Source organism: Vollenhovia emeryi, unplaced genomic scaffold, assembly GCF_000949405.1.
Source record: "Vollenhovia emeryi isolate VEMERY1.0 unplaced genomic scaffold, V.emery_V1.0 DF939261.1, whole genome shotgun sequence".
Classification (NCBI taxonomy): Eukaryota; Metazoa; Arthropoda; class Insecta; order Hymenoptera; family Formicidae; genus Vollenhovia; species Vollenhovia emeryi.
In genome coordinates this window covers 271,530-291,578 of record NW_011967105.1, presented here as the reverse complement: position 1 = coordinate 291,578, position 20,049 = coordinate 271,530, and the positions used below count along the sequence as shown (strand labels likewise).

At 41.1% G+C, this 20,049-nt stretch overlaps 2 protein-coding genes and 1 long non-coding RNA gene across 11 annotated transcripts in view; 2 read left to right on the top strand and 1 right to left on the bottom strand.

Annotated features, from left to right (window-relative positions):
- Positions 1-133: 133 nt before the first annotated feature.
- LOC105559651 (leucine-rich repeat-containing protein 40) lies at positions 134-11,577 on the top strand. 4 transcript variants are annotated; one of them, XM_012008117.1, is made up of 5 exons: positions 135-678; positions 751-1,056; positions 8,401-8,544; positions 8,667-8,834; positions 9,420-11,577. In XM_012008117.1, exons 2-5 carry the CDS (start codon positions 903-905, stop codon positions 9,581-9,583), a joined length of 630 nt encoding a protein of 209 aa, XP_011863507.1. In that variant the 5' UTR covers positions 135-678; positions 751-902; the 3' UTR covers positions 9,584-11,577. The 4 variants fall into 4 exon arrangements, with proteins under 4 accessions (XP_011863509.1, XP_011863507.1, XP_011863506.1 ...); XM_012008119.1 differs by having other exon boundaries at positions 134-954; XM_012008116.1 differs by having other exon boundaries at positions 135-1,056.
- Positions 11,173-20,049, bottom strand: part of LOC105559653 (formin-binding protein 1-like) — a 50,926-nt gene continuing 42,049 nt past the window's right edge. The window contains exons 7-12 of one of the 6 annotated variants that reach the window (XM_012008122.1): positions 18,643-18,672; positions 17,414-17,721; positions 16,939-17,130; positions 16,233-16,369; positions 15,917-16,083; positions 11,173-15,837 (exon numbers count right to left, since the gene is read on the bottom strand). In XM_012008122.1, the coding sequence (XP_011863512.1) occupies positions 15,926-16,083; positions 16,233-16,369; positions 16,939-17,130; positions 17,414-17,721; positions 18,643-18,672 (825 nt within the window). In that variant the 3' untranslated portion in view covers positions 11,173-15,837; positions 15,917-15,925. Of the gene's footprint in view, positions 16,084-16,232; positions 16,370-16,938; positions 17,131-17,413; positions 17,722-18,642; positions 18,673-20,049 lie in introns of all 6 variants that reach the window. The other 5 variants (XM_012008121.1, XM_012008124.1, XM_012008123.1 and 2 more) reach the window with 5 other exon arrangements.
- LOC105559652 lies at positions 16,376-16,942 on the top strand. The gene is made up of 3 exons (XR_001008764.1): positions 16,376-16,466; positions 16,620-16,721; positions 16,910-16,942. It is a non-coding gene; the product is annotated as an uncharacterized LOC105559652 (long non-coding RNA).

Below are 20,049 nucleotides of genomic sequence, written 5' to 3'. Positions count from 1 at the left end.
GCGCAGTGCATCTGGCTGCGTTTGTTTTCAAACAAAGAGAGGGAGAGTGGCCACACACACACACACACACAAAGTAGTCAGCTGTTTCGAGACGCTTCCCCGATGGCGGGGGAAGTGGCGAAGGCTTAAATAGCACCGCGAACACTTGTGCAGGCAGTGTCGAACGGAGTCACCTGAAACGGGCCTCGGTCGCCGTGATAGTCTTCAGACACGTCGAAGGGCCGAGGACCTGCAAAGTCCTTGCAAGTTGCGCGGGAAGTCGGCCGGACCTGCGTCCCGCTGAAGTTCACTCGCGAAAATCCCTTGGCGGTCACGCTCGAGGTAGACTTTGTCCTGGATACCATTCTGAAGTCGTGCGAAAGCCTGGAGGAAACCGCGCGGTGAAGAAATCGGAAATCCGTGTTCTCTTTACAACTAGATGATCCTTGGACGAACGCTCCGGTTTTATTCGAATTAAATTCGACTCCCGCGAGAAGTTTTCGCAAAGAGAAATACGCCTTCGGAAACGTTTCGGGTCCATTGGAATCTGTGCGGGTTTTCATCCTGGCAAAGTTTTCTACGCAGAAGAGATCGTTTAGAACGGAATTGAAGTATATCTTCTGGATTTCTAACCGAAGCCTCTCTGCCTGCAGTGCACGGCCTTACCGGATACAGTTTGGATCTTTTTGCCCGTGAAGGGTGTGTAAACTTCACGTAGAGAATAACAGCCGTCTAATTGAAGCTTATAAGATGTTCTTCTGGCGATTATAGTAGGAACTCGAGTAAGAAAAGATACCGCAAGAGTAATTGTTCCCCGGCGAATGTGCGAAGATCCTTGCTGATTTTCGTCACGACGAACTCGAAACATTTACATTCGCGCGCTTGGAAGTCGTAATCCCTTGTATAACGAAGTGTGAAGAAACATGAGGCCGCCGTATAACGAGGGAGAGGTGCAGCAGATCTCGCAGGAGCAAGGTGAGAGAAATGTCGCGATGGCAGTTTGCGTGCAACTGGCCGGTCGGGCGATCATCAGGGTGGTTTCACGGTGCGAAGAGGCCCAAGATAACTGCAATCTAGGTAAGGCTGGCAACGAGAAGAACATCATAAAATTAAAGGCGTCTAAGATCTTAAAGATTTTCCTCGGATATCTAGAAAAATTCCTGGAACGTTCCTTGGATCAAAAGACGACTTGAATCTTTGCATTTAAATTCTTTTAATTTCTTGTTAATTTCTTGTACTTCAATGCAGTTTCAACGCTAAAATGTAGCAGGTCTATACTCGACTCGCAAATCAAATACAAATATTGAATATGATAGACGTGAAAGAATCTTCGACTTGGCAGATTTTCGATGTTAAACTGAGCAGCGTCTCGCGAGCAACGTCACCAACTAATTAAAATCGTTCGTTAGAAAAATTATCTTACAAAGAGACCGAGCTTGTAAACACTACATATGCGCGGTCAGTATCGACTGCACTTTCTGATTCAAGACAACTGTCACCCTTGCCTTATCTGTGACGTCGTCTGCGCACACCGTGACCTTCATCAGCAATGCATTTGCTACTTTTAATGTGCCGGTGCTTGTGACTCACTGTCTTTCAGGAAGCGTATCCTATAGATTACGCGCAGACTGTAGTCAAACGCGGACCGTAATTAGTGAGCGTACAATTAAAAATAATATAAATTCAATTTCTAAATGTACAAAATCTCTAAAACCGGGATTTTCTATACAGACGAAAAAACTGTGGACGCTGAGTGAATGTTCACAAAGTCGAAACGTACGCGCAAACGTTCACGATGTTTGGTGCACATGTCTACGAGTTCAGTCTTCAAAATCTATTGTGAAGGTTTCCGCGCAATCAGAAACCTATTGTATAATACGGATCGCAGTCACATATGAACTTATGGAATAAGAGAACTGTAGTAAAAACAGTTTAGTCATCATTAACCGGCCAGTAATGTTTTAATACAGATAATTTATTGCGAAGAATACCCTGGCTGAGCTAAAAAGCTTGATTATTGTTATTTATTACTGGCAACTTAAAGAGATTTCTATGTTTCGTTAGTGAATTAATATCAAACATCTAAGATTCCCTTGAATTTACACGCGTGTTCGGAATCGTTGATAACAAGAAATACGCTGTTAAAAGTTTTATCGATGTTTTCAAATATATCTTAATTAATATTAAGGACTAAGAGAGACGATCTGATACCAACGGCTTAGAAGGATAATGAAATTCATGATATTAATGATTGTATGGTACTGGAGATTTGTTAAAAGTCCAACAAATTGCATTATAAATCCGATTGGAGAACTTGTGAAAGTTCCATAAATCTGAAACTGGAGAACGCAGTTTCTACGATATAAACGTGAGATTCACAGAACAAGTCAATTATCGGATTTCGATAAAGAAATCCGATAAAAAATACCGCAAGCGGCGAGCGGTTTAGATCGCAATAACGCGTTTCTGCGTATTGTCACGTTAATATATCTTATCTAATGCATTATCGGTGACTCAGTTTGCTTTGTACGGCTAACGAACTCTCCTACTTTCTTCGAGATTTGTTTGATACGCTCTTTCTCACACGCGCAACGCTACAATTATGCATTAAAAGAAAGGGGGAGGGAAGCAAGGAACGGCTAATAAAAATTTATCTACGAGCGTCGGGACGCAACGTATTGGCGATTTCCTGCTGCGGCTCGGCAAAAAAAACTTATAACATAGTTCCGTAGAAAGTGCGGATCATGCCAATGACACGTACTCATCGCGTAAAAGCAATCGCATAGTACGTGAAAAACACTTCCGTTCTACTTTGCAATTGCAATATTAATTTCACTAAAGACAAACAGGTGCAATTATATCATAACGAGCAGCGTATGGAAAAAGTGTATAGCGAATAGGAAAAGAGCGCGCAGGGGGGGGGGGATTAAAGGACCTTTCTTTTTCTTTTCGCTTAATTTTTCTGGGACACGCCGCTTTGTGAAACAGCCCGAGTCGAGTATTCGGTCCCGAAATGGGCCCCAATTATTCCATTCTGTCTTCATTGGGAGCTCGGTTTGGAACTTCAATTTCAGGCCCAGGTGAGTAAAAGTTCGTTGTGTTCAGCCACAATCTAACCCTCGAAGAGGATGTAGTAAAATATTTTGCCCTCTTTGAAATCTCTTAGGCCGAAGAGGATCGATAGCGAGTCTTTTCGGGCCTTTCTGAGATTAAAAATCCAATATATTTTCTCCGACACGAAGACCTTAGTTCGATTGCTTCCAACTCAAAAGTGATACGAGGCTAAGCTGGGACCAAAATATTCGACTCGGGAGATCACAATGATGTAAATGCAACGATAAATTACAGCTGGTAACTTGCGTTTTAATGTGTTTTTACGATTCTTAAGGCATTAAAATTTCCTGCTCGTTAAAAATCAGCAGGACATTTGGCGAACTGAGCCGTCGCTACAACAGTTAATAAAATCGAGGACTGTGCGCACGGGGCTGCCGGCGGTAGAAAAGTTACGCGGGACCGGATAAATAAACGGATGGCGTTTCTCGAGCATCAGCTCTCGGATAAAAGTGAAATGCTCGCTTCGCAACTCTGGCATAGATAATTGACTGGATAAACATTGGCGTTACACAACGCGCGCGCGTATCCGGCCTTTGTCTCCTTCCTTCTCGCGTCGCGGGGCCTCGCGGGGCAGCCGGCGGATCCTCCGGGCGTCTCTTCGTCTGGTACTCGCGCGTGTCTTCGAGACACCCGATGCACGCGCGAAAGGTCGATCTCGGAATAGTGAGGCGGAGGAGCCTTGGCAGTGCTCGTCTTAACGCGCTCCGAATATATCGCCGGCAGGCTATTCCTCCTTTATGAACCTTTTCACTGTACAGTACGGTGCATTAGTGCGGTTCGGGTGTTAATTGGGGACGGGCCGAGATTACTTGATTGTTTAAACGTAGGTGCTTTCCGATGATACGAACCGAATTAATGCACCGCGCTGTACTTCTCTTAAATGCGAGACATTGCGATACGAACGAAGCGACAAGGAACGGCCGCGCTAGCGTACTAAGGCCCGGTTTCACCAAACGTCTCACTTAACTTAATGTTCTTAGTTTAATTCATGTTTGTCTTTTTCTAAAGTAACGGTTGCAAAGAGACAGAACGAATTGAGCTAAGCTAGACATACATATCTAAAAAGACGACTTAAAGATGTCTTAGAGATGTCTTTTAGATATGCGTGCTGTATGGACTGTGTCGACGATGCTAGAACTTGATCCAAGTTCTAGTTCCGAGAAATGTGTTCGCTAATCGATTTGCAACCTTTATGGAGTGGCTGCAAGTTGATTGGCTACACGTTTCTCGAAGTTCGAACTTGGATCAAGTTCTAGACACAGGTCTTCAGTCTCTTTATGCTAAATGACCACAAAAGGTCGATGGCGTTCCCGGAAAGGAAATATATATATATACATATAAAAAGAGTAATGAGTATCTGGTACCATTTGATCTTTCACTGATTCCAGATCAGGTCTGAGTCATGGATTTCTGAGTCATGGATTTCTGAGTTCGTAGAATCGCGATGTGTTACAAGCTCACAATGGCAAGGATTTACTAAAACCGACATTAACGTGGATTAAAAATCAGATATTGAATCTTCGATATCGTTCAACGAGATATGAAAATACGTCTCATAAGATTAATCTCCTTTCTTCTTTATCCCGGTCGCCGTTATAGACAAACACTGCTCCGCTTTAGCGGGCGTCGGAGCTGAGGCTTTCGTGCGTCGTGCGTGGAAGAAAGAGATCCCGCGTAAGAATCTAGAAATGCGGGAACTTTCCAGCGCACAAACGCCGTCTACGACGCGGGCGGTTTCCGTATAGGGCCTCGCGACCTTAAATGGTAGCTTGGCTATTGGGCCTCTTTTACCACTTTTTGGCGAGGAAAAACGATCGCGCGCACTAGCCGCAATAGCGGCAAGTAACTTTCATACTAATTGCACAATGACTCTCACACTAATTGCACAATTCCTCGCTCGAGCACTTTACCCCCGCTTATCTCTTGCACGGATTGTAAGGCAACGATACAATCCAAATACTCGTGTTTGCGAAAAAAAGATTTGAAACTCCATTTTTCAATCTGATTGTAAGTGGAAATAAAGAATAATTTTTGTAGAACAGTATCAAGCGAATAATACATTTGGTTTATTATAAAAAAGAGCATACTTTAATTAACTACGATCAATTAAGTTGTGCTTTTTCCCCCCTTGGGAAAATACACCTTAGAAAACCTTAAGATTTTCATGACAGACAGACAGTCGTGTTAAAACCTTTATAACGGATTCATCTCTGTCGACGTGTCTCCAGTTCTCTTTATGTCCGGGAACATTTAGAGAAGAAAAATGAGACCATGATAGAAGAATGATTCTTGAACCATAATTTAACGAGTTATACTGAAGAAGACCCGAAACAGGGTCGAAACGTTTATATTAAAGACAGAAGTTATTTCTAAATTTGTGAGAACCGTCTTCCGTTCATTTGTAGCTCACATTGGCACTTTTCCCGTTCCATACAACTTAAGATTTTACTTTAGCAAAATATGACAAGTAAATTTGGACACGTGAAACGTTTATTTTAAGGTAAACTTGAAACTTACTTTAAGAATTTAAAAGAAAACTTTACGAATTGTGAAAAGTGATTTATAATACCGCGTGCGGTTTTCTTCTTACGAGAAAGTGCCGCGCGACCCTCTAGCGGGAACTTCGACAGACTTGGCTACCTAAAAATTACTTTAAGTGTCCAAAATTTCTCAAGTAAGCTCTTGGATTTGTGAAAGATTACTTATGGAAACTTGAATTTTATTTAAAGTAAATTTGCCCAGGGGCCTCTCTTTCCCCTGCGCTCCAGTCAATCGAATCCAAGGCTGTTTGATGACAATCAAGAAATAATCGGGCAAGTTCGAGATCCCCGATAAAAAGAAACACATTGCGGCTCATAAAAATAAATTCTATCAGAATGAAATGCAAGGCCACGCGATTCCGGGATTCCGAGCAATCGGCCTGTCACGGCCTGCCGTGGCAACAAAGAACAATCTGACGGCTACTTTCACGCTTGTCCCTCTTGCCGTACGCTATAAAAAAAAACCGCCAAATCCATTAGTCGGTTAATTAAGCTCGCGGAGCATTTACGAGACGTGATGTTCTAAATCTTCGATTTCCGGCGGAAAACGGGAGACAGCGCGCGCGCGCGCACTCGTTCCGGCCATCGCGGAACAAGTCCGCGCGCCTCTCCGACCTTCCCCCTCGGTAACCCACGATTTCCGAGTACGAGACGTGATGAGTATCACGGCCGACCAGGTGGTGGGATTTATTTCGGCAGGCGCGCACAGAAATAAATGCTTCAAACGCGGCCGGAGCCGCGGCCGGTGAGTCAGTGCGACGGCCACGATGGCGAACGCCGTGACGAGAGTGGTTCATCGCTGCGAGGAGGCGCAGGAGAACGAGAGCCTCGGTAAATTCGGCGAAAGCGAGTACGCGCGCGGTTCCTTTTGCCCCGGGTTCCAGTTTCGCCAGGGAGGACTGTTAATCCCACGAAAACGGATCCCACCGTTTCGCGACGGGGGTTTCCACCGCGTGCGTTTTCGCAACGCTCCTCCGCCTCGCATTGGTGCGCGACCGCGCGGCCGGTGGCGGACATTACGAAAACGCGACTGGCGCGGTGCTCGACACGAAGAAATTTCGTTGTATAATTGTACAGTTTTCTCCTTGCGTCAGATTGGGAAATTTCGATGCCCGACGGTTCACGTTTGTGGACGCGCAGGTGGCACGGGGGAGCGAAAAGGATTCTTTTCGAATTCCCGAGTTGTGAAATGAATTCTTCTTCCGTTCCAATTCTGTTCGGAGGGCAATTCGAGAAGAATCTCGATCGGATGCTAAATAATTAAGGAATTCTTTTTGTTCTACAAGAATAACCCCTTTCTTTAACTGCCGAAAGGAATTCTTTCGAGCTCATTCTTATGTCAATTCATGGAGGACTTTATCATTTTCCAGACAGCACAGAGAATTAAAAAAAAATTCTTTTTAAATGCCCAAATTATAAAGTGGATTCTTGTTCATAAAGAATTTTAAAAAGTAAATCTGTTTCGTAACTTCCAAGATAGCACAGAGAATTCGAAAGAAATTCTTTTTGAATTCTCCAAAGTATGAGAAATTCTTTTCCCATCCTATCTCCGTTTTAAAAGCATCCTTAAGTGTTCGGGAAACTTGGCTCTTACGTTACCAATTCTGAGCTCTTTTTCGGATACAAAAGGAATCCGTTTTAAACAAATTACGCTAATTCAGAAAATGCGAACCCTTTTTTAGTTCATAACCGTCACCTAGCTGCTATTCGCGGCTATTTTACAATTTTATCTCTCTTGATCAAATCGAAGAAGAGGGAAATATGTGAGGCGCCATTTTTCTCAATTATTAGAAGTTGATCGAGAATTCGGCAATTTTGTTCTGACCTTAAGAAACGTTAACAAATCCACGTTTGTTGGAACTAAACCGCACGAAGGTGCATTCTGCGCCTCTTCCCGGAACCGCGCGTCTCGATGTTATAATGATCGCGGTGATTGATAAAATATATAATATATAACGCGGAATACGTTTGTTCGGTAACGCGTTCTCGGCTCCCGCGTTCGAGTTAGGCCTCAGCCGTCGACGGTCTTCCGTGCTGGAAACCGCGCCGGAGAAAGCGTGAAACGCGGTGCGCTGACGTTAAGTGCACTTTCAGCAGTTATGATGCGCCTAGACTGGCGTTTTCTCATTTTTTTTTTCGTGTAGCGCGGAGCACTTTTACATTACAATTTCATTATTACAGCTTAACCAATGCTGTCGATACCCGAGCGCGAGAAAGTCATACGTCCCTCAGCGTAGCGTTTATTAATCGCAAGAAGGAACTCTATGCGCGCGCCGCAAACAGCTGATAGGAACGCGAAATAAAATATTGAGAGTAAAAATTTACGTCAGCGCAAAAACATATTACTGATTTCCCCCAATATTTCTTTACTCGCTGTCTATTATTATATATTACTGCGCTAAAAATTACGGTCGAGTATCTGGAGAACGGGACGAGGCATTTATATAATGAGCAGTGGGATGTATGTCGAAAGATACAAAATTGCAATAAATAATGGCCTTCACTTTCATTATTTATGAAGGATGTGCAAAGAGGTTCCACGATATCGAAGACATTAATTTTTATTCCGTTCTTAAAACACGATACCCGTTTCGCAGAATTTATTGCTGAAAGTGATGTTAATTAATTTCGAAACGAGATCACTCCGATTTCTACGCGGCGGCAGAAATTTAACGAGAGACCCGAAAGTCATTAAGCTTAAAGCAACGGCGTTTGTATCGCTTTTTCTTTGCGGGGACACTGTACGTTCTTTCGTTTTACCTTTTAGACTTGTCCGAGTGCCAGCTCATGCAAATCCCGGACGCGGTCTACCATCTGATGCGGCACACGGAGCTGAAGAGATGCGACCTCTCCGGCAACGTGATCACGAAAATCCCGCCAAAGTTCGCCGTCAAGTTCTCTTTAATCACTGGTGAGCGACGGAGCTGTAGAGAACGGTTTTAGATTACCGGCTAAGATTTGCTTTGCGTGAGAAAATCCGCTTTAAAACGCCCCCTATTGTTACGTTGTTATTCGGTAAAATATCGTTTGCAGAATTGAACCTGAGCCACAATCAGATGAGCAAGTTGCCCGAGGAGCTGGCCGAACTGCAAGCTCTGGAAAGACTCGATATCTCGCACAACACTTTCATCGCTCTACCGTCTGTCGCCTGGCGGATACCGCAGCTTAAACGACTTCTCGCCAGCAACAATTTCATCATCGGTCAGTATCGATTAACTTATCGTTATGTAAGGTCTCCATCGAACATCAGCAACTCAAACAATTAACGGGTCGCGCACTACATCTGCTCCTCCCAGAAAGTGTCTTAAAATTACCTCAACGGTATTCTAAAACTATGCAGTCATTGGAATATTTTAGGATACATTGAAAGTCTAGAAATAATTCTTTTTGAATTGTAGAATAAATTCCTTTTCCGTCTCATTTCTGTTCTAAAAACATTCTTCAAATTTCACAAGGAATTCGCTTTTATGTCATCATTTCTGAGCTGTTTTCCAGATACAAAGTGAATCCTTTTATACCCTAAAAGAATTCGTATCGGAAAGGAATCCTTTTGACGTTCAACAGATCACGGTAATTCCCGAAGAATTTAACAAAGCGAATACCTTTTGAGTTTATAACAATCGTGCTATCTGGGATATCAACATAAAATGTTTAATTCAAGGATGAAAATTGATATAACTTCAATGAAATCCCATTTCTGATGCCGTAGAACGTAAAAGAGATCTTGAGCAAATTATAACAGTGATATTTTCTTGAGGTGACAACGCGATTGGTTTCATTCTGCAGATATCGACGTTGAGAGGCTCAGGCACGCACCTGTTCTGGAATACATCGACCTGCAGGCGAACCCATTACCGCGAAGATTGCACGACCTCCTGAGCACTCTGACCAGGATCACGATCGAGCTTACTCCTCGGCAGATCGAGGATTGGGAGGACTTGAACGTTTAAGCCGCCTTCCAAGCGAGAGCAGCTCATTTCGCGATGAAAGACGACGGGGAAGACTGTTCCATCCCCCGCGTCCTCTCGACGAAGATTGCTCAAGACTTCGCGAACTAGAAGTAGAAACGACATTTTGTACAGTGATAACGCGAACTGTGTGATAACGGGTGTCGCGGATTGCCAGGCATGGTCCGCTTGTATCTTTTATAAATGTCACTACTAGTGATTTGTACTTTTACCGCGGATCTGTCACTGATCTCGTGGAGATCGACCGATTCCTAGTTTTTCTTTTATACCGCGTGGATTTTTAGATTTTACCGCGATACCAGCCATGAGCGACGCTGTTGTGTGTGATACATAAATACTTTAATCAACGAATTCTCAGATCTCACGATTCATGAAGTCTTGGGTATCAAAACACCCCCAGTATCGAATCCTTGGGGTCATAAATCATTTGGACCGTTTGGACTTGGATTTCTTTTTCGAATTCTCGAATTTCAAAATCTGCACAGTGAAATGTGCGATCTCTACAACTCGAAAGTCTCGGATCCACAGAGCTTAAGACTCGAAGATATATTTGCAAGACATCAACTTGTCGTTCATGAATGCAACCTGTATCGACTGTATTTTTAACGTAATCCGTCAATGTCGCGGACAATTCACCGCTATGGACTGCCGATATACTACACATATATGTACATCATATAGTGCGATCTTTTTAGTATTTAACATTTTGCACTCGAGTGTCATGTGAAGATGTAATAGAAGATGTTATAATTTTGCACGATAGTACATTTATAAGATATTACGAAACATGCGAAAGTGTAAAAATAAAGATTCCGTAACTCTTTCGTAAATTTACACTCTGAGAACGTTTTACGTGCACCCGCAAATCGTATGCGAGAAGATTAGCGTCTCACAAATTGAGTTTCGGATAGACTCCAAATTTACAACTCGAGTACAAAGTGTTAATAACGAAAGAATAACGAATGACAAAAATACTATTAAGTAGCTATTAACGTCTGGATGTAGGGTGTCCCGTAAAGAAACAGATTTGCCGGCGTAGACTTGCAAATGTCTCCGCGAGATTACGCGCGTTCTGCGCGCGAATAGTAATTACGATTGGAAATTCGTTTTAACTTCCCGTGCTTTTGATCTAGTCAGTTATTCGCGGACGTACGGAAATCTCGAGATTTACAAATACGTAGTTCTGGCCAAACTCGGATTTACGAACAATTACATCCATAACGTTTTTTTTTATAAGATTATTCGAATTTAGGAATTTTTTTTACTTAGAAAAATCAAAGTTAAATCAGAAAAATATAAAACTGTATAAATTCGTAAATCTTTAGTTTCACACAGCTCTGAATTCGTAGAGATTTGAATGTAAAGACGCGCCAGACGTCGTGATATGCAAACAGCACGAGGAGCACGAGAGCGCATTTCTTTTTCAATCATATTTCGCAGGACATCGTTCCTAGTCTATATGTTATATCCTAATTACAATGATTATTATATCGCAATTTGTATCCTATTTATATTTGAATGTATCCTATTCTCGCGAGAGGACTTGCGTTACGGGTCAAAGGAGCTGTTGGTTCGTATTTTTATATTTATTCGCCGAGTGTTCGACGCGCCAGTTGTTGAAATTTTGCGAGTTACGTGTCGCAATTGTACACACGACTTTTGACAGGAGAATAGAAACTGCGCAATGCTTTCGAGACAGATGGGCACTTTTACTCGCTTATAAATTTATACACATTCTGTATTACGTAAAATAAACTATTCAACAGTTGTCGGGCCAATTTTGATACGATGCATGCGTGTGTCGCGGCTATTTATTAATAGTAAATAGTGCACTTGCGTATTAACTTCGACGGATGGAAGGTCGACGTTCTACCTTGAGCCGCAAATATGTATTGTGTACGAATACGTATGTACAGGGTGTGCTGAAAAACGTTTAAAACAAGAAACTCGCTAGTTAAAAAATAAAATAGTATCCAGGAGAAAAAGAAATCCCGTAGCTCTGCTGCGTTTTTATCTACCCTGATTTTATATTCTCAATAAAACACCTTCCACAGCTTTAATTGATATTAGCGCAACTCTCTAATACTCAACTGATTACTTTCTTTTAATTTGAGATTAAATTAGCTTTGTATAATGTGCAGTGGAAATGAAATTACTCACCAAATTGCTGCCTTATCGGCTTCATGTTGAAGCAGCACGCGATCTCGACTTCAACGCGAATATTCACTCGCCTGATTAAAAAGACAGAGCTAATTATCGTAGCATCAATACAGTGAGAAGTACTGCGTGGTACAATAATTGTTGAACGCTTTGGTCAGTACTCGCGACATTTATTCGCAACTTCGCTTCGGTGATTAAAAAACACAGAATAGCATAAATTTCTTGGAAACAGACGCAACGCGACGCAAAATAAAAATGACGGCGCACGCATCAGTTTTAATTGCACTTTTTATATTTCCGCAGCGTCTTTAGATAAATTATATTTTGAAACGACATAAACTTACAATCAATCCCAAAATGATTAAAATATTTCTTACTTCGTACAATAAAGTTACAAGAACGTTGAACGCATTAAATCAAATAAATTATATATTCACCGTACAAAAATATCACGTTCACGTTTTGATAATTACATCGCTACGATTATTGTGAAAAATAATTTTCAACGAGCGTTCGCAAAGAGGAATATTATAGTCGCGATGTAATAGCTATCACATTTACATACTTTTGATTTTTGTACAGCGATAAACACGTAAAAATTATATGTAAAAAAATTGTTATACAAGAAATCTAAAATGTAACTTTCTGCCTCGAAGCTGGTAAAACGTATCCTTCCAAACGTATATTTTCTAAAAAGAGATAAAATCAAGTATTAAACGCGTGAGGAAGAACTCTGGATATAAAGGCGCAAATATTAGCCACGTTAACGTATCCGAAACAGTTATATTGGTTTTAGTACCTGTATTTTCTCAATATTAATAATAATAATAATAAAAATAATAATAATCAAGTATAATAAAACGCAGAATTAATTATCTACAATGCATATTCGCACGTACAAAGAATCACAAAATATACATAGAACAGACACAATGAAATGTCGGGGCGCACAGGCGGCCCCGTTACTTCGTCTTGACATAATCGCCGAGCAGTTCCCTTGTTTTCGCCGTTAACGAACCGGAAGCGATCAAGAGCGGGGGCAGGATGCGCGTGTGCCTGTGTGTGTGTGTGTATGTGTGTGTGTGTGTGTGTGTGTGTGTCTCTGAGTGAACTATTGATCATATTTATTCGTGTACTTGCGTACGACTATAGTGAAGCTACGCCTTTTCTTCCTGACGATCGAATATATAATATCTATATATAATATATACATATACATTCAATGCGCGAGAAAGTCACACGATTCCCGGACGCGGCAAAAAAAATTACGACGAACGTCAGCAGGTTCTCGCGGTCGCGCGGACTTCCCTCTGGGACACGTGGGGGAACGAGGATCCGGTCCCCTCGGATATGCCGCTTCTCCATGCTGCCTTAGCGACATTCATCGAGATTCTCGCTCTATCGCAAAATATCGCCCGTAGTAACAATAGTGACAGGCCGGCGCTACAATCCTCTACGATTACAGCTTGCCGCTACGATTATCGCGAACGCTACTCTTTTGTTCCTTTACCATTTAATATACCGATGTGTAGCACCAACGCAGCACAGAGTATTGCCGCAGGACACTCGAATATCTCAAGGACACACAAGCTCCTGTCCGCGACAGGAGCGAGTCCCTCCCGGCTTAATATTGATTCTGGCACTCGCATGCACTGGGCAGCCTCTCGCTCTCGCTTCCACATCCCTTGGCAATATTTACATTTAAATCTATCACTAACTAGTCACATTCAGGCAACTCCTTAAACGCGGTACGCCGACCAGTTTCCACCGGAACGACTCATTTCTCTCGTCGCAAATTGATGCTACGCGTAATCGAGTCCTGGATCTCAAGACCCTTCGGTCTCCACAGACGCCCTTTTGCCGATCCCTGATTACACGCGCTTTCAAATAAGCCGATCTCAGGTCTGTGGATCGTCGAGGAGTCAAGAGTTCCATCAGGATATTCAAAAATATCCCGTATTGCGAAAAATTCCAATTTCGTATATTTTGGCACATTTATTTATTCGATTTTATAAAATCTTTGTTCTAGAAGCTAAGTTTCGCAGAAATTCCAGGTGCTACAAATTCGGCATTTCTTAAGCAAGAGTTCTCCAATTAGAAATTCTCGATTTTATAAAATCGGATACGTGTGGGCATTCAACTATATAAATTTGTGCCAAATTTTGTAATCCTGTACTGTGCGCATCCTAGCCATTTCTGTAATTCTCCTCTCGATGCCGCTACACTTCAAAATCTCGTCGATCCTTGTAATCTCGATTACGAGTAAACGTCAAGATTTTGCTCGACTCGCGCGAGTACGACGAAACACCAGCAGCGATCAGTCTCGTGCTCTCTCAGCGTGATAGTGAGCCGTGTCCGTGAAACAGCCGGCCGCCTCTTACGACGTCGAGTCGAGTTATAAAAGATAAAACTTCGGTGCGGCGACGGTTACAACAGTCGTGATTAATTTGCTAGTGACGAGTAGGCGGAGCGCGATTGTTATTACTAAGATAGTTATTTCTTTCCTTTTTCTTAAAGGGGTCGTTAAACGTCTCGCTCGTGCACAGCTACACAGAAAAAGGGATACGCCTCGAGAAGTCGTGAGTGTATTAAGGATCGTATCACCATCGACTCTTCACGAAAAGACAATCGCGCTTTAATCCTTAAGCAGCCGCGTTGATGTCGTTCTGATAACTCACAAGTTCTTACACAAAGACGGAAGACTCATCTTTGTAAGATCTTTAATCGGAATATTGCACTATTTTCGTCAACCATTGAACGAGTAAACTCTGGCATTTCTATTCGCAATTGCGAAGTTAAACAACTATTTTTTAAAAATAATTATCCAATAACGCAATTCTCCAGTTTCTTGCTCCTGCTCAAGGATTAAAAGTGACAAATGCATACATTTGAATATGTATATTATCGGACATAACGCTATCATATAGACGCCTAAATTCAACCCTTACCTCGGGATTCGTGAGTTTCCTGCCGTAGATAGACTTTGGGGCCACCGTGGCCCTTCGTGTACAAGATTACGTTAGTACAATAAAAAAAAAGACTTATTTATTTACACAGGGAAACGTAGTACACAGTCTGCAAAATAATACAAGTGTTTCTAAGTAAAAATTTCCGACATTAATAAAGTAGTATGACTATTGTTATTATTAGTAATCAATTTCGACGAGAATCGAACGTCAAGAAATGCAGGTCTCGATGTGATCCTCCGCGCGTAGAACGTAGAACGTTAAAATAATAATACAGTCGTACTCCCGCGGTAAAAAAAATTTCATAATTAATAATTAACAGCCATTAATATCAACTTATTCATTTCAAAATAATGCAGGTAAGGCTGTAGGGCCGCCGCGAGCCTTCATTAAAAAAAATCGCACTGTTAGGACGCAAAATAATGATTTACATGTAATTTTAAATACATTCGCTATTAATAATATGCTGTTAAAAATCTGTCGAATACCTATTTAACAGATAATCGCTAGGGTAATTATTATGTAACGAAGTGTTATTTTAAACAAATCCGGATAAGGGCGAAATATGTCTCGTAAGGGTCTAATAAGCCCAAAAATGAGCTCGATTCTATCCCTATTACGCTTAGATTGATTGATCACAAAGCCGGGGCTATTTTGTTCGTATCGTATCGTTTCTTTGTTCCTTCCTGATCGATCGGCCGATCGATCGAACAGGAATCCTTGGGAGAGAGAGATGTGTTGGAGACGCGTACGCAACAATTGACAATGGTCACGATTTCGTCGAGGATATCAGCACGTAATAATCTGGTCTCGCGGATACTTCGACTTCTATAGATCGAAATCGCGTATCTTTAAATTGACAAACAATTTCTTAATCTGCGAATGAGAAATTCTGTTTTCATCAATCTTGTGAATCTTAACAGAAATCTCATAATATATATTGCTTGTAAATATTCACAATCCTTAGCTATTCAAGTTCTTAATCTTCAGAATTAAAAGTTCTTTGATCTTCCGTCGTTCGAGTATTGATTAGGCCTGTAATCCGCTATTGATGTCCCGGTATCCCGTGCCAATTCGTCCAACACATAACCCTCGGAGTCTTCGATGGCGCTAAATGTGTTACGTGTCTTCGTTAATAATCTCCTTCTAGCGGTTCTCCGCGTCGCGCAGTTTCCCTTTAACAACCTACGAGAAGCGGCTAAGTGTTGTACAGGTGACACTCTATGTATGAGGTCGGCACGAAGCCCTCGATCGGCTGCGAGATGCGTCGCACTCTAGTCCAACCATCCCCCTGATCCAGCTCGATCATATACAGCTCTTCGCCGTCGTACATCGGTATGGAACCTTCGCTAGTCGCTGCAAATAAAGTAACAACGTTAACAAGATTAAAGCTTTCGGTAACAAGAATAAAATAATTGTTCAGTTTTTCTCCAGTTGAGCTTTAATCTACATTCGTGTCCTCGTCCCTAAAACTGAGAATGCAAAAAAGGATTACAGGAACTTACCATCGAAAGGATAAAGCGCCCGACATGTCCCCAGCGGCGGCTGGGCATCCACTTCATCATGATAATACTCCTCGCAGCCGCTGCCGGGTAGCGACGTTCTCGACTCGCCGAGGCCAGATTCCGGGCTGTTCGTGGAACTGTGCATGAGTACCATAAAGCGAAAACCGTGGCTATTCGTCTAGTGTGAAGTGTCTAATCTACTCAACATCGCAAACCGAACGCTCTCGCGGAAAGGTATAACAACGACTAGATCGCAATCTAATCTGAACTTACAAGCAATTGTGAAGCAAAACTCTATTCGTCACACTAATTTGTTGAAGCGGGTAAAACAACGGTGACTCATGTAATAACACTTTTCACATTATCTCTGTTACTTATGTTCATTAGCTCCGATAAGATAAGAGCGATTGCATAAAAGCCAAAGACATTACAATGTTCCTGAACATGGATTTATGGACGTGCAGAATTATGAAACAAAGGATCTATGAGGTAATTCGAATATATATATACAGCATAGTAAAAATATAATACTGATAATAGATAATAAATAGCGACAAAACATTAAATAACGATAAAACGCGGTACGAGTGGTGGAACAAGCTTGTGAACTGAACGTATGGACTTTAAAAGTTCTGAGATTTACAGAGTGTATGATGTGACCTCTCTCTGTGCATTAGCTCTGTGCATATCGCCGTGAATAACTTACCCATGAGTCGGCTGCGGTGTGCCCGGCGCGCTCTTCTTGTGAACCGGTTGATTTGCGTTCGCGTTACTGACGCTCGAGTCCGAAGCGGATCTCGAAAGGCTCTCCTCGCCGCCTGAATGACTACCTCTTCGTGAACTCAACGGCCTCGTCGCCGAGCCGTTAGTAGTAGGTTTTCGCTGTGCTTGACTTGGGCTGAAACCGCAACAAGTTATATCTTTAGCTCTTAATTTTATTACCGAATAGCTCAATAATACTGGCCCGTTAAACTAGGAAATTGTGTATTTTAAGTTATTCATTTAAACGTAACAAAGTTTCACCAAAGGCCGTACTGCTACTCCACATACATATAAATCTTCGACACTCCACGTTTCACTTTTCGCAATTACACCATAAATATTCCTTTGCCTTTTTGGAGCGATTGTTTGTATGAATAGCGATGTAGTTCCTTGCACAATTCTAGCAAAGCTTCGTTTACCTAGATAAACTGGCACCAGCGCGCATCGCTTCTTCGAGGTAGCCTTGAAACTTTGCCAATTCAACTCCGAGCTTGTCCAGTTTGTTGCTGGACTGGTTTAATTGCCCCTCTATACTCATCGGATCTCCAAGGGCTGGATTCTGCTCGTACACGCCTTTCATCTTCATCAGACCGTCCCTCGCCGCGGTCTCCTGCTGAATCTTCGCCTGGATCTCGTCCAGTCGCTGCTGCAATCGCTTCTTCCGTTGATTCGGTGGCAGATCGCTGCAGTCCTCCTTGGCACCATCACCGTAGCCAGGCACATTATTCTGGAATGTGACACAATAAATATCGAATCCTATGGAAATTAAGTGTGCGCATTCCTGAGACCCAAAAATTTTATTTGCACTGAAATGCCTTATCGTCAGAATTGTCATTAAATTATATGTATAAAGATAAATAATATAATAATTAATACAAATATATGTATTAACAATGAATTATATTGTCACGAATACTTTGATAAAACTTAATATAATTGTACAACACGAGTTTCTCTCTTTCTCTTTCCTCCAACATATTGCATTCTAGGTCTCAGGAAAATAACAGAAAGAAAGATGAGAAAGCTTGGGAACACATTTTGTTGTAGAGGCAACTCGTTTCGTTAATGATCTACGGATTGTTAGTGGGAACTAGCGTAATATTATCTGTAAATTGATACTGATGGACGAGTTCAATATTCAATATCGCTCATTGTTTCTAGGCGATAATGTGAATAAAATGTATTCTCCGCAGTATACAAATAATAGGGGAAAAAAATCAGAACAAATTATTTCCAGAAATGGAAATAATTTTTAACCCTTTTGGCGCTAAAAGGTAAAATTTGGTCCTAAAAAATTACAATTGCTTTAATTTCCGAAAATTCAGATTTTGAGAAATTCGCCGATTTTTAAATTGATGCTATTAAATAGTAAAACTCCACAATTCCTGCACGTTGGAAGCCTTTGATTTCGCAGAAATTAGATTTGTTTAATTAATTCAAATCTCTCGCGGATGTAGGGATTCCTTCAACTTGATTTTCTACGAAATAATCGAATTGACGATCGAGACAACTCGGCTCCCGAGGAAACGATTGTCTGTCTCATCTATTTATCACTGCGTGTAAAGAAGACGAGCAAGTCAAGCACTTGTAAGCGTTCAGCTAAGCACCAAAAGGGTCAATCGAAAAGTGACTTGGCGATTGGACAGACCTTTAAAGCTATGCACACCTCGATCAACTTCTGTCGTTCGCATGAAACAAACCCAAAAAGCGTATCATTCAGCGAATGAACAGGATGGACTTTTGGCGATAGCTTAAGCGAGAACTCAGATCATTTCGGAAACATTAATCCTAAATAGTACGAGATACCTTATTTATGTTGCAATATAACAAAAAAAAACGGATCTACTTTGTACAACCATAATTTCATGTTAATTTCAGTTTAAACTTAACAAAGCTATAGATATTTAACAATATATTTATTTCTCAAAATAACAAGCTATTTTCATATCACGTTCTAACTCAATTTCTCGTTATATTTTACATATTGAATTTGATTCAGTTACACAATACAAATTTTAATTAAATTTTGCACCTTACATTCTGTAAGCGCAATCAGTCTTCTACCGATTAAGATTAATGTGTCCGCTGAGTTCGCGCTCTTCCAACAATTTTAATGCCGCATGTATTTCATCTTTACGAGGCAGATAAAGAGTTGTTATTATATATATATATAATTACAAGCGAAAAAGCGGTCTACACAAAGTACTTACTAAGTATGACAATATCCCAATTCATAGCCCATGACGATTGGAAACAAGAAGACCACAGGCAGATTGAACCATCCACCAAATTAAGAGAAAGTACAGAAGACAAAGTAAGTTACGTTTTGTTATGCGAGTTCAAATGAAAGTGTGATTGCAAATTATAGTCCGAATGTGTAAAAATAAGATAGAAGATACAGTACTGGACTCAATTCATAGCCATTCCGTCAAACCTAATCATTCTTCTTGTTACACTAATCTGATGAGTTCAAGCGCATGAAAAGATTTAAAAAATTAATTTTGAAAGTTTACACAAGTGGCAATTTAAAATAAAGACTAATTTAATATTTCATGCCATTTACATTATTATAATATTATGTAACATAAGTACATATCATATCTAAGTAAATATTATATAATATAAGTATTAAATGCGTGTGCTATTTTTTAAATACAAGTCAATAATAAGATTTTATTAAATCTTGTATAACAGGTAAGGCGCATTTTTCCCATTTTAATTGCAGTCTCAACTATGATTAAGATTTTCTTTCCCAATTGATTTTATCAGGATAAACTCATATTATTACATATGAATGGAGTTTACTGTATCACAAAGCTCTTATAAATAAAACATAGAGGCAAAATCACTTCAAATAATAATAATAATTGAAAAATGCAAAAACCGCTTCTCTCTCGCGTAATCATAGATAACAGTGCACAAAATAATTGAGAAGTCGCTCGTAAATAACGTTACTGTAGCTGGTCGGAAGGATACGGAATCTACTAATGTACATGCTCAATAGAAATATGTGTGCATATAATAAGAGCAGGCCTGTCGGCGAATAAGGAGATGC